Here is a 14,132-nt window from a genome sequence, read left to right as displayed (position 1 = left end):
GTTAGCTTTTTATTAGCATTTATGTACATTCACACTTAGCGATCCTCTCAATATAACATCTTTGTTTGGTGCCACTCATTTGAAACGAGAGTTATGATATTAGAACCCTAGTTCTATAAGCACAGGTAGAGCCCTCTACTGGACTCTATGGGTAATACTCCTCATTGGAAAGATGCAGTAGATAGTCTCTTGTGTTTGCAGCTCCCAAAGATATTTCACTAACATTTTATCAAAGCACATCACAGCAAAAACAGTTAAAAGTAGGTCTACTACTCTACTACTGGGTTTACTGCTTCTCAGTAGGACTTGAACACTGCCCTCCTCTGGTGGACAACATAAAGATATATAAAAATGTTCCTGAAGGATACAAAAGGACTTAAACACATGCACCTTACCCATAGAGTCCAGTATAAAGGGCAGAGCCTGTGTGAGATTGAGCTATTTATATAATCTACACAAGCTGGTCCTTTGGCCTTCCCATCCTCTATTCTTCATTCTCTATGGCTTCACTCTCTTATTTTACTGACACCTGAATTTATTCGTAATAGAAATTTCAGTATACTCTTAAAGCTGACGGGAATTAAACGAGAAAATGTTAACTAAAAATTGCATTATACAGTAATTTAAGATATTCACTTTAAGGCACATCTCATTATTCCACTTTTCGAATAAAAGTCAAACGGTCCGCATTGACTGTGTGAGTCTAACTAAACCTCTACTATAACTTACAAACAAATGTAACATTTTAATAGAAAAGCCTGCACATTTCTGTCACTATTAAGTCATAATCAAAACAATTGGAGACTGCATACAAGCTCATATATGGGTCTGATGACATTTTAATAAATCGGAATCTGACCTAATAGGATGTGAGTGTTTCTGTGACTTCCTGTACAGACTGAAGGCTGAAACGTTTGGGAACTCTCTGACTTGACCGTGGCTTTTTTTCACCGCCCACTCCTGTTCACTTTACAGGCAAATGTAACATTTTAATAGAAAAGCCTGCACATCACATTTGATCCATGCATATGATGCACTGAAACACTTGAAACATCTAGATGACCATTAAAAAATAATAGGTTCGCAAATTAAATAAACATGTTTCAGTTGATGATGAAAGCGTAAGCTCAAAGGGGGCCGTGCCTTTGCTGTGTCAGCTCCTAAACTGTGGGATGATCTGCCTCTGCTCAATAGACAGGCCTCCTCACTGTCTGTTTTTAAATCTCTTCTTAAAACCCACCCCTTCTCCTTGGCCTTTGACACCAGGCATTGACCTTTTGATTTTATTGTTTTATTGTATGGCTGTCTTCTCACGTTTTATGTCTCTTGATTTGTTTTATGTGTATTTCATTTTTATGTTATGCCTGTGTGAGTTATGTACTTTATGTCTTTTATTTATTCTTCTATACAGCACTTTGGTCAACTTTAGTTGTTTTAAAGTGCTCTATAACAATTTTTTTGATTGATTGATGGATAGAACATTGTGCAACGCAACATTGTGAATAAACAAAAAATAGGGACATTAAGATGGAACACCTTTTGCACTGACTTAAAATTAAGCACATAGTGTCCTCACTGTTATATTGACCCCTTTTATGTCCCTTAGCTGAAGTAAAACTTAGACTGATATTAACATAACCAACAGATGGCATTATTGGGGTGGAAGTCGCCTGTCTCTAGATCTATCTCTGCTCCAGAATTCAGCATCTGCCTCAGGGCTGCCTGTCTTTGGCTGTAGAATGGCACACGGACCAACCCCTCCACATGAAGGTTTTTACTTAATAGAATAATTTAATAGAGCTGTGCTATTCCTTCTTCAATTAACGGTGCACAAAAAACACTCTTTGTCTTCCCGTTTCAGGAAGTTGAAGGAGCTTAGAAAGCATGTGGCGAAGGGCAGCTAAGCCTCACTCTCCGGTGAGCTGCATGGGCAAACTTTCCCTGGAAGGTCTATGAGTCGAGTGATATTGCTTAGTACCCAATCTGCAAAGGCGTGTTGGTGCTCATGTCTTAGCCTCTCCACAAAGAAGTCTACAGGTTTGCTTGTGTTTGGCCTTTCCTGGCTTATAAACACACTGCATTTTGTCCCACTTCTGCTCAGTTTGTGTTCGTTGTTCACAACATCAGCAACAGATCGCAAGTAGAGCATTTAAACAGGCTACTCTGTCATAATCAAAACCATTGGAGACTGCGTACAAGCTGATATATAGGCTACAGAGCCCTTCTGGTGACATTGGTGGAAGAAATATTATTGCGTGGACCCACGTTATTAATGCGTGGCCTCGGCCATAAAATTAGGCTGGACTGTGTGCACTGTACGCCGTCCCTGTACCCATGCTTTAATAACACGTGCCCTTGCAATCGGAATCAGACCTAACAGGATGTGAGTGTTTCTGTGACTTTCTGTACATACTAAAGGCTGAAACTGCTGGAAATTGTGAAGAAAAATAAAAAATAAAGAGCCCTATCCCTGAGCCCTGAAAAAAAGCCCTATGAGTCAACGAGGAAGAGGAAGAATGACCTAGCCTGGAGGAAGCACAGGGCCCCATCTAGAACCATGCCCAAATGAAGGGCTCGTCAGCGAGCACCTGGTGGCCGGGTTCTGAAAAAGCTATGTGGCACCCCCCCACTCTATCCCATGGGCCCATCACCTGTGGGAGGAACTGCTGGAGTCAGGTAGCTGCCCCACACGAGATAGATGGATGGATGCACCCCACTGTGTCAGATAACTGAAATTAAACTGTATTTCCCCTTTTATGTTACATTATTTATTTTATTTTATTTTTCTCCTTTCTATTAATATTATAATTATGTTCAGAATGTAAAGCACTTCCTTTGTAATTCATTCTTAATCCTGATTTATAAAATGTCTATCTTTGATTACAATGCTGTTGTGCCATTTGGCAAGTTGCTTTGCTGCTTTGTACCTTTAATGTAATGTATGAATGTAAATGTTGCCATATCTGTTTTGTACATTTTCAATAATAATAAAAAGAAAGTTCCGAAAGTCACGGTCGAGACGGAAATGACCAATATTGACAATTATCCGGTTTGGGTGTATTGCTTTCAAAATAAAAGGGGGTCATTTTTAAATATTGTTTGAAAGTATTGTATTAGGCATGTGAAAAAGTATTACACTTTACCTTCAGAGTCTGCGCATTAAAGTTTTTTCTTAAACCTCCATGATTTCAACGATAGCTTGAGGATAATAGATACAAGACTAGTTTCCATAGACAGTGTCAACAAAAACTACAAATTGTATATCATTTTTAGTACTGTACAGTCTGTATGCTATGTATGAGTTTACAAAGCAGGGATATAGAATTCGATTACATTAGAATGACCAGGTGTACCTTATTATCTGTTTAATATAATTTGTGCAGGTTTTGTGCAAAAATAAAATTTTGTCAGTAACGTTAGCTACATATTTATGGAGATTACACATTTATTCTGAAAGAGGTGAGACGGAAGTCTTTTCGTTGTTGCTGCTGGTTGAGCACACAGGCGGGCCAAGATGGCGGAGTACCTGGCGTCCATTTTTGGGACAGAGAAAGATAAGTAAGTATATAACGTTGATTTAATGTAATGATAAGCCATTTTTGTGAGCTATTTCCGCTAAAGTCCGCTTTGACCAGTAACACTATATCCAGCGGTGTTTGCAGTCTATAGCTGGCAACGTTACACTGGCTTTAGCAACTAACAGCTAAGCTAGTGCTAGCAAGCTAGCTAACGTTTGTAAAATACCGCGCCGCGACTGCTAGCTAGCTCCTGCAACATCTGGATGCTGAGCAGTGCTGGGATGTTCAGAAAAATACGATATAACGAGTTACTGTTTTCTGAATAAACTATAAGCACTTTACTAATTGAACACTAGTAAAAGTGTTACATTAACTACCACCTACCCTTGAGTTAGCTGACGATAGTTGGCTAACGATACTTTATGAAACCCATAGAAGCCTTTGTTACAGTAGGAAATACACGGATAGTCACTAACTAAGCATGCTTCTCACTCTGTATTTAAGCAAGTTAATTGTAACGTTACCCCAACCCTAAGCATTTAATCTCATAGTGTCCCTTAGCGTTTTAGGAAGTAAATTCAAAGTAACATGAATGAATGGGAGCAGGCGCGTCTTACCGTCTCAGTGCATCCCGTAACATCTTTATTCTCTTACTACTTTTCTACCTTACATTCCAACTTTTTATCCCATCACGCGTCTTTATTCTTTTGCTAACCGCAGATGTTGCTAGAACAGATCATGCCATGCCCCTTTTTAAAATCTAAACTTGATAAACTAAAGACCCAGTCACTAACTTTAACAACTAATTGAAAATATCTTTACTTAAGCTGTCTTTGCCATATTATAGTCGTTTTGTTGGTATTGTTCAACCCCATATATAAACGATGATAGTTACACATATTTTAAAAACACACTTTTATTTGGTTTTCTGTTTCTCCTTATTTCTGTGACACAGAAAATAGATTTTGCTCTATTTCAACCCAGCTGAAATGAAATCAAATGCGATAGACCCTGAACGACCTGAGACAATTAGTCAAATAGTTGAATAGTCTGTTGACAGAAAATTAATTGGCATCTATTTTTATAATTGCTTTATGTTTTAGTATTTTTTCAAGCAAAACAATAGACCACCTCTGCAGGCCAGATTGCACTTTTTAAACATAGTGACAAAGTCTGTGTTTTTGCGTTTACCTTATCTCATCTTAATCATTGTTTCTTTTTCCTTAGGGTCAACTGCTCTTTTTATTTTAAAATTGGTGCCTGCCGACATGGCGACCGCTGCTCCAGATTACACAACAAGCCGACATTCAGCCAGGTAACATCGTACTTTTTTTGTTTCAAAATGTCCTAATATAGCCTAGATAAAGTGAAAACAATATTTTTTCCTATGTCAAATAGTAATCATGGAACTTAGGTCTGAAATGGCAGGACATATGTTGAGTGTTAGGGCTTTACAAATAAACTTTACTAGTTTTTAAGTTATATCCGTGGTCCACACATCCTAGTCACATGTCATACCCAGCTTTGCATCCTAATAATACCAGACAGACAACAGGACAGGGATTAAACCCTGCATCCCAGTATTAGTTATACAAATTAAGCACTGAAAACTTAGAGCACTTTCTGGTTATTTATATGTATTCAGTCAGCATAGGATAGCAAAGTAGATTTCCAGTATTTACTTGCTAAAGTTTTGTTACATTTTTAATCTGACTTTTTTACTTTAACCTTAGATATTTTCTTTTAATTATTGCTATTTGACTGTTCTCCCTGCTATTGTCACATTTTGTGGTCTGTACCGAAAAAAAGCATGAATGTTTAATACCCAGTCCTAATCAAAACCGATCATCCAGATAATGAACATTTTTGTGTTTCAGACAATTGCCCTCCTGAACATTTACCGGAACCCTCAGAATAGTGCCCAGTCTGCTGATGGTCTAACCTGTAAGTGTTTCTATACAATATATATCTATATATAGAAATGTGGGGAGAGCAAAATGATTAATGAATTCCTCATATGTTAGTAAAAGCACTCACTGTTAAAAGGTTGATGTGCTATAGGAATTTGTTTTCAAACCAATTCTGGAAAAGCAAGGACTTGATTTTTATAAAGTATATAATGATTGTTACAAAATAAATATTTGTAGGGGAAAAGTTGTTTATAAATCAGTGCACAATATAAACTATTACTGGAATCTTATCAATATTGTAATGATGAATTCTAGGCCACCAATCTTTCACAGTTGATCAGGTAGTACCAGTCCTATGATGTTACGTCAGCTTTTTGAGTAGCTGCAAGAAATGGAGTTCAGTTAGCTTAAAGCAGTGGTTCCCAAACTGGGGGGCACACACCCTAGGGGAGCTCGGAGTTAAACTAAATATATTTGCTAGCAAAGCATGGACAAGTTTGTGAAAGGAGTGCCAGATAAACGTAAGGGCTCCTGCACACTGCCTGCGTGGCGTGAGCGTGTCAGCTGCGTGGCGTGTCCGTTTTTATTTCGGCTCCCATGTTAACAGGTTAGAGCTTGCAAACTGCCTATGTGACACGCACGTCGCAGACACGGCTCGAGCCGCGCCGAAAACGTGTGCATGCTAGAAATAGGACCGACGTCTGTTTTTCACGCAACACGCAAGTGTGTTGGAAGCATTTCCAGGCAAAATAGAATAGGAAAAGATGAAACGAATACATTTAATAAATTACATTTAAAAAATAAAAAATAAAAAATAATTATCGATTTTCAAATATTGCACCTGTCAATACAGAATGAAATCTTCTGTAGCCTATTTTACCGTCAATACTGCCGACGTTGTCTTTGCTGTAATCAAATCAGTATATATTTGATTAACATGACGTATACTACTGTGAGTGCAGTAAATTTCCACAACTCTCTCCCCATATTGACAAAATAAAGTTGAAGAACACGCCATTTCATTTTATCAATGGGAAACATACATGTGTACAGACAAGGCTAGCAGCAGCAGCGCCGTGTTAGACATGTTTCTGGTGTGCAAAGACGTAGAAAACGCCACGCAGCTATACGCAGGCAGTGTGCAGGAGCCCTAAAGCAGACAATGAAGCTACACTAAACACCACAACTATTAAAAAGAAAGGCAAAAAAAACACGTAGTGGTGCCCACAATACGATCTAAGGAACTGACTGTCAGTTGAATCGCATTGTGTCTCGTTCCCTACGACTATCCCTTTGCGGAAAACAGCTGATTGCTGCACACCTGTCTCTCGTCCCTTCACGGAGAAACAGCTGATCTCAATTCAAAGGGGCTTTATTGGCATGGGAAACAGACGGTTACATTGCCAAAGCAATCGTGACGTAAAAAACAAAATAATATATTTGTATCTATAAAAAAGGGGCGGCTGCAGAAAAAGTTTGGGAACCACTGGCTTAAAGCAACAATTTAATGTGAGCCAGGCATACAAATTGCATGAAAAAGTTCTACGTATAACACTGGCATTGAGGTACCGCCAGACTGAACTTGGTGAGATAGACAGACCTGCTACCTCCTATTCATTTTCTATGAGATGAATCAAATACTTTAAAGAGTACTAGTAAATAGTAGGTTGGCTCTATAAAGGGCAACATGAAATAAGTGACAACTGAGGGCCCTGTTTACCACAGAATCTATGGCAGAAATGATAAATTATGTCCATGTTTTCCTGTTATCATTCTCTCTTATAACCACTAGGTGCCATCAGTGACATGGAGATGCAGGAGCACTATGATGAGTTTTTTGAGGTAAGTTCTGAAAGTTTGATGTAGTGCAGGTCTGCCTAAAACCCTGACCACACCACTTTGCAGCTGGTACATTTTCTTTTAAGGAAATAATAAAAGTATCCTTTCTCATAATAATCTAAAACTACATAAAGTATGTAGCTGTTGATGGCATAATGATAATTGGGCCACTTTTATAAATACTGTTCTTTTAAAACGTCAGGAATCACAGGGCGGCAGTGCTATTCCGCGTGAATGAACGCACCAAATTTCTCAATCTCTTCATATTTACCCTACAGACATGGGAATGGCATCAATCTTAAAAGTGTGAACGCACATCCAAACCAAAGAGGGCGGGACTGTAACCCAACATTGCAACGAACACTCAAATGCATCACGTTAACACTTAATGTTTCTCTCTCATCCTCACAGGAGGTCTTCACAGAGATGGAAGAAAAGTACGGAGAGGTGGAGGAGATGAACGTATGTGACAACCTCGGGGACCACTTAGTAGGAAATGTGTATGTGAAGGTAGGTGTCCGGTCTGAAAGCCACATATGCTACCACCACTGTAATGCCATGTTTTTTTTTTCTTTTTTTTTTCATAGCATGGATCTAGAGCCTGTGATTTTCTTTTTTCTTCAACTAAACTTTATCTGTCTCTTGGTGGTCCTTTTGTAGTTCCGTTATGAAGAGGACGCGGAGAAGGCTGTGATAGACCTGAATAATCGGTGGTTTAATGGACAGCCCATCCATGCTGAGCTCTCTCCCGTTACAGACTTCAGAGAAGCCTGCTGTCGCCAATATGAAATGGGGTGAGTGCTACGTGATAGGACAGAGCTTATTTAATAATTAACCAAAAACTGATTGTGAGAGGGCAGGGTTAAGAGACTCAAGTAAAGAACCAGAAGAAACATTTTGCTCATTGAAACACTCAAGCATTCATTCTTTGAGATTAATGTTGGACTCTTTGATAATACAAGGAGCGGCTGTTTTTACTTAGAGCTGCAGGACGTCTCCATTATGGGTTTGAGCATGAGGGCACTTTTGCAACAAAGGAGCCTTTTTAAAACATAAAATGTCCTACAGCCTATTTTCCGTTTATAAAATAAAGGACAGGATCAATGCTGTTAGCAGGCTTCTCATTTTTAGATTTTATCAACATTTCCTATGTTGGCCAAACTTCAAAATGAAACTGTAAAATGCTCTAAATTGGTCTGGTTTTCTATGTACAGATGAACTTGTATGTTGACTTCAAGTAAAATACTGATAACATATTTATCTGTGGCACATATAAAGCCTAATATGTTAATAGGGGAGTACTTTCTCATCCTAATTTTCATTCATATGATTTCACAATTTCTTAAAAATACATTCGTATTGTTCAAATATAATTTTGTAGCTCTCACCAGGTGTACAGTTGATACAGTATTGTTTATTGTCCTCCTTGGATGGAACAGTGACCCGATCCTGCCTCAAACACTGCCTGTTATTAGGGCTGGGCGATATGGAGAAAATCAAATATCACGATATTTTTGACCAAATACCTCGATCGATACCGCAACAATATTGCAGTGTTGACTATTGGCGCTTTCACAAAATATTTACACAATGAGATTTTTGATAAATAATCATCAGTTATGTGGATATAATGACTAAAGGCAAATAATAGAACAGTTACAACAGCCTGGTAAGTTCAGAAAATGACCGTTACTGTAATGCAGCCTTTAAAACCAGGAAAAGACAACACTTATGCCATATTACGATATCCAAAATCTAAGATGATATCTAGTCTAGAGGTGTTGAAATTAATCAAATAATCGGTGCATCAAATCGTGGACATGGACGATGCTGCATCGTTAATCGTCCGGGCCGTAATCGATTTATTTCTGTTTACAGTTTAATGTAGGCCTAACAACCTTTCTATTTACATATTCTGTTATGTTTTGCACATTCAGGATGCCATGTGCTCAGTGCTGTAGTTTTATGTATCCAATTTATTTAGTATTAGAGCACTGCGGAATGTTTTGTTTTTGAAGCTTGAAAAGCTATGAATTAAATATCCTATATGCCTTTTAATAGTAAAAATTCGTGATCTTGAATCGCTGACATAATAATCGTAATCGAATCGGGAGATCAGTGAAGATTCACACCTCTAATCTACTCTCGTATCACGATATCGATATATTGCCCAGCTCTACCTGTTATCATATCTTCAGTGATTTATAGCGTCCAACCTAAAGCTTTTGTTTAAAGTCTACAGTATGTAGCACGCCTTTGTTTTTAGGTCGCTATCTCTCTAGATCATCATACCTAAGCTTGTTGCTGCCACTGTGTGAAACTTCGCCATTGACAGTCTTACACCTCATATGTGATTTGCTTATTCCTTTCGGCTCAAACTGGTCCACGTTGCCCTCTCTCCACAGGGAATGCACTCGTGGTGGTTTCTGCAACTTCATGCATCTGAAGCCCATCTCGCGTGAACTGAGGAGAGAGCTCTATGGGCGTCGGAGGAAGGGGTACAAACATATCATTACCTTTTACATTCAGTCACTTGGGTGAACCTGCATGCATAGTTTTTTTTATTTATAGCAATTCATAATCGCTCCTCCTTTACTTGCACAGCCGCCATAGGTCCCGGTCTCGCTCAAGAGAGAGGCGATCTCGCTCGAGGGACAGAGGTCGAGGAGGTGGAGGAGGTGGAGGAGGAGGTGGAGGAGGAGGTGGCCGTGACCACGAGAGACGTCGCTCCAGAGACAGAGAGCGTTCGGGACGATTCTGAACCACAAGCCATGACTACTTGTCCTTCCCTCCCTGTATCCATCCCCAGTCTTCTTTTTTTTAAGGTTGTACCCTTTCAGATCTATTCTAGGACTAATTGAAAGGTACCTGATTTTTGAAGCTGTGACAGCATTGATGAACCTGTTTTTTTCTTGATTTCTGAAAATGACTTTCACCTCCATTAAATTACCATTTTTACTTAACTTGACTGATTCATGAATCGTACTTATTACCTAGCATAAATAATGTTATTGTACAGTCCTACTTCTGATGCAATACAGTAAGAACTAAAGCTACACACTGGCGATTATTAAACATGTAGTTTATAATTCAACTCATTGCATTGCTCAGAGGTCACAATTTCAAATTAACACGCTGTTAACATGAAAACTTGTTGACAGTTGACATTCCTAGACTTCAACATCACAGTCACTTCAAACAGAAGGCGGCAAAAAGAGAAATATCTATTGGTCTTGGGACTTTTGAAAAGCACCAGATATTTGTTGTGAACACATGGCACCAGCCAGAGTAGGTTCAAACATAAAAACCTTAAATCGGAACAAACACAAAATTGCTGAAGTTTGTTTACTTAAAGGAACACACCGAGCTTATTCACCGTATCCCCCAGAGTTAGATAAGTCCATACATACCCTTCTCATCTGTGTGTGTGTGTCGTAACTCTAACGCACCTACCGCTAGCCTACAGCTAACGCACAGATCCTGGAGGTAACCGGTTCCATCTAGCCTACTGCTCCCCGTAAGTGACAAAATAACGCCAACATGTTCCTGTTTACATGTTGTGATTTGTATAGTCACAGGGTGTACAAATAACAAGGTCACATGAGACACAGCCATCTTCTAACCGTATACATACTGGGAACTATATTCTCAGAAGGCAAAGCACTGCTACTTGGGCGGAGTGATAAGCGCAACACCTGAAAAGCACCGTTGTTACACTGTGCTCCTCACCACAGGGCTTCTCACGTGCTGCGAGCAAATCACTCCGCCCAAGTAGCAGAAGTAGCGCTTCGCCTTTTGAGTTATTTGTACACGCTGTGACTATACAAATCACAACATGTAAATAGGAACATGTTGGCGTTATTTTGTCACTTATTGGGAGCAGTAGGCTAGATGGAACCGGTTACCTCCAGGATCTGTGCTAAGCGAGGCTAGCGGTGGGGGCGTCAGACAGTGTTACAACACGCACGGAGATGAGAAGGGTATGTATGGACTTCTCTAACTCTGGGGGTTACGGTGAATAAACTAGTCCCAATAAGTTGGCGTGTTCCTTTAACTGAACAAGCATGGGTGGTCTCTGCAGCTACAGTTTTTACTTTACACATTTCCTGAAGTGACTGTTTGTTTTACTTTTACATTTGGGTTTCATACTGTCTCATTAAGATGTAGGACAGGAGATAATTTTACCCTGGCTAAGGTGATTAATACAGAATAATATACACTCTGATAAACCTAAACCATATAACTTTATTAAAGTGAAACAACCGTGCTAAAGCTCAATCTAGGTTAGGTCGACCTAACCGCATGTGGACAGGTAATAAGTGAAGTGATAATGAAGCCAGATACCATGATTAAAAAAAAAAAGAAGCTGTTTTATAGTTACTGTTTTTAAAGTTGAAATTTTCACAAAGTTAATAAACATTGCATTTTAGTGCAGGGTGTTCTGCAAGTGTTTTTCAGTATCACACTTCTTCTGGTTTACTAGTTGCTATAACTACCAGTCTTGTGGTTATGCCTAAACTACTGTAGCTGCTGTGTACATACTGTAACAGACTTCATGACACATCTATTAATGGGGCATATTCTCCTTATTCCCTTTTAACCATAGGTGTACTATCAGTTTTGTGGTTGCAAATTTGCTAATTCTTCCTTGTCCTCTCTTTATATATTATATACACAAATGTTACCTGAAGGAACTACGTTAATTCCATGACAAACTGCAGGATAACTTAACTACTCTCTAATGTTTATGGAGGAAAGATGTGAATGAAACCCACTTCCTAAGGTGCCTTTAGTGCTGCCCAATTCTTGCAAAATAAAACAAAGTACTATGGAAAATACTATCTTAAAGAAAATCAAAATACCTAAAATAAATCCAATACAAAAATAGATAGCTCTCACCCAACCCAGCACTGAAAGTAGTAAAAATAGCTCAATCTTTACCAGCTATATTAAAAAGCTGCTTACATGTAAATACATCAATAATAATAATCCAGTTAATATAGACCACTGAAAGGATCCCTTCTGCATTATGAGTACTTTTAGTTTTGATACTTTAATCGTATTTAGCTATAAGTAAAATGATGAATGCAGCTTTTGTATTTTTGCATTGTATAATTGCTATTTATACTTAGGTAAAGGAGCTTTAAACCTCTTAGTTACTGCAATGATTGGTGTTTTATCTCTGCTGAGGACACACTGCAGACTGGACCAAAGGTTTTAGTTTGAGGTAAGGTTGAGGTGGGTGGGGGGGATGAAAGAAGGTTTGTGTAATCCGATTTAAACTTGAGGTGTGGGTTGGTCCAGTCGGTCTGCTGGTGGAATCCAGGCTCGATCATTATTGTATTCAGCTGCTGGTGTCTCGTCTGACGGACAGGTGAGTGCGCTGCTCTTTAACCCATTTGTGCACGCAACTGAAATTTAGAATTGCCTTCGGTGGAAGACTTCTTTGGGCTTGTCTAAGCACACATCTGAAGATTCATTTTATTTATTTTTAATCCCTCAAACCGATTTTTGTTATAATAGTAGATTTAGTCTTTGGGCACATGGGACTACTGTTTCTTTTATATATTTCATTTTATTTTAGGAAAAAACATGGGCACATAGGATCACTGTTTTTATTTTTATTTTTTATATTTCATTATATTTTAAGAAAAAACAGTAGTCTCATGTCCCCAAATATAGTATGAAAAACCAAAGAGCTTCTTGAAACTAGTCTTTGTGGAAAATGAGGCAGTCCTCTTTGGTACGGGGGGTATAAACAAATCCAATGAGTATGAAGGGAAAAAATAAATAAAATCAAAGCCATTCATCTTTAGAAAAAAAAGTAAAATGCCTTTATTACATCTGTCATAGATTATTCTAGATGTGCCAGATGTAATAAAGGCATTTACATTTTTTTCTAAAGACAAGTGCCTTGGATTTTTTCTTTATGCTAACTAAATATAGTATGATAATAAAATGGCTGTATTTTAGAAACTACCAGGAGCACAATCAAGTCATTGGTGTCTATGAACTCGTTGAATATCAAAGATATGCACACATATGTGATGATAAAAAGATATTTCATATAGTAGACGTTCAGGAAACACAATGTTAGCATTTTTCCTCATTTTTCAAAAACCTAGACTTTGATTGTTGATAAGTGTAATGTTTCATGTGATCTAAATGTTTATGTGTACTGTTAGATACTTGCCCAAAGTATGTCTGTACCAGAGTTCAATGCCTTAGACTAATCAGAACAAATGTAGCATTTTCCCTTATCATACTAAATATAGTCTTTGGCCACAAGTGGTTAACATTTAAAGCATTGCCTATTTTCTACTTAAATTAACCTAAATGTCTAAACCTAAACACCAACAAGTTTTGTTTAATGTAATTCAGCAGCTCTGTGGCCTCAGAATTATGCTTTTATGGCACGAATGGGTCTTTGTTGTGTTATCTAGTGACAGTAAATCCCCTCAGTGGCTTTGAATGATTCAATCACTCACACACACACACACACACACATACATCTTTGAGCTTTTCCAGTCAGTGCTATAGCTATGTTTTATGAGGTGGGGTATCTGTAATATGGCACACCTCTGACTCGGGAGCTCTGATATCTGTTAACACTTGTCTCTGTAGTGGCTGTAATCCAACACTAATATGTTGCATCCTTAACTTTTTTGAAGGGGGGGGCAGTATTTCTTCATCATTACTTGACTCATCAGACAGTGTTGCAGTCTCTTTGCACATATACAGTCATGTGAAAAAATTAGGACACACATGCTAAAGTTGACTAAAAAGAGGAATAAAAAAAATCATCTTTTGGAAATTGATCTTAATGCCTTAATTAAAAAGGCATGGTTTTATTTCAGTTAGCCTA

At 38.3% G+C, this 14,132-nt stretch overlaps 1 protein-coding gene across 1 annotated transcript; it reads left to right on the top strand.

Annotated features, from left to right (window-relative positions):
- Positions 1–3,473: 3,473 nt before the first annotated feature.
- On the top strand, positions 3,474–10,230 carry u2af1 (U2 small nuclear RNA auxiliary factor 1). The gene is made up of 8 exons (XM_078262107.1): positions 3,474–3,558; positions 4,746–4,833; positions 5,396–5,462; positions 7,221–7,270; positions 7,679–7,777; positions 7,928–8,061; positions 9,673–9,765; positions 9,872–10,230. The coding sequence occupies exons 1-8, from the start codon at positions 3,515–3,517 to the stop codon at positions 10,026–10,028; spliced, it is 732 nt and encodes a 243-aa protein (XP_078118233.1). The 5' UTR covers positions 3,474–3,514; the 3' UTR covers positions 10,029–10,230.
- Positions 10,231–14,132: the final 3,902 nt, after the last annotated feature.

This window comes from Sander vitreus, chromosome 11 (assembly GCF_031162955.1).
Source record: "Sander vitreus isolate 19-12246 chromosome 11, sanVit1, whole genome shotgun sequence".
Classification (NCBI taxonomy): Eukaryota; Metazoa; Chordata; class Actinopteri; order Perciformes; family Percidae; genus Sander; species Sander vitreus.
The sequence above is the reverse complement of the archived record's forward strand: the minus strand, read 5'-3'. Positions and strand labels throughout refer to the sequence as shown.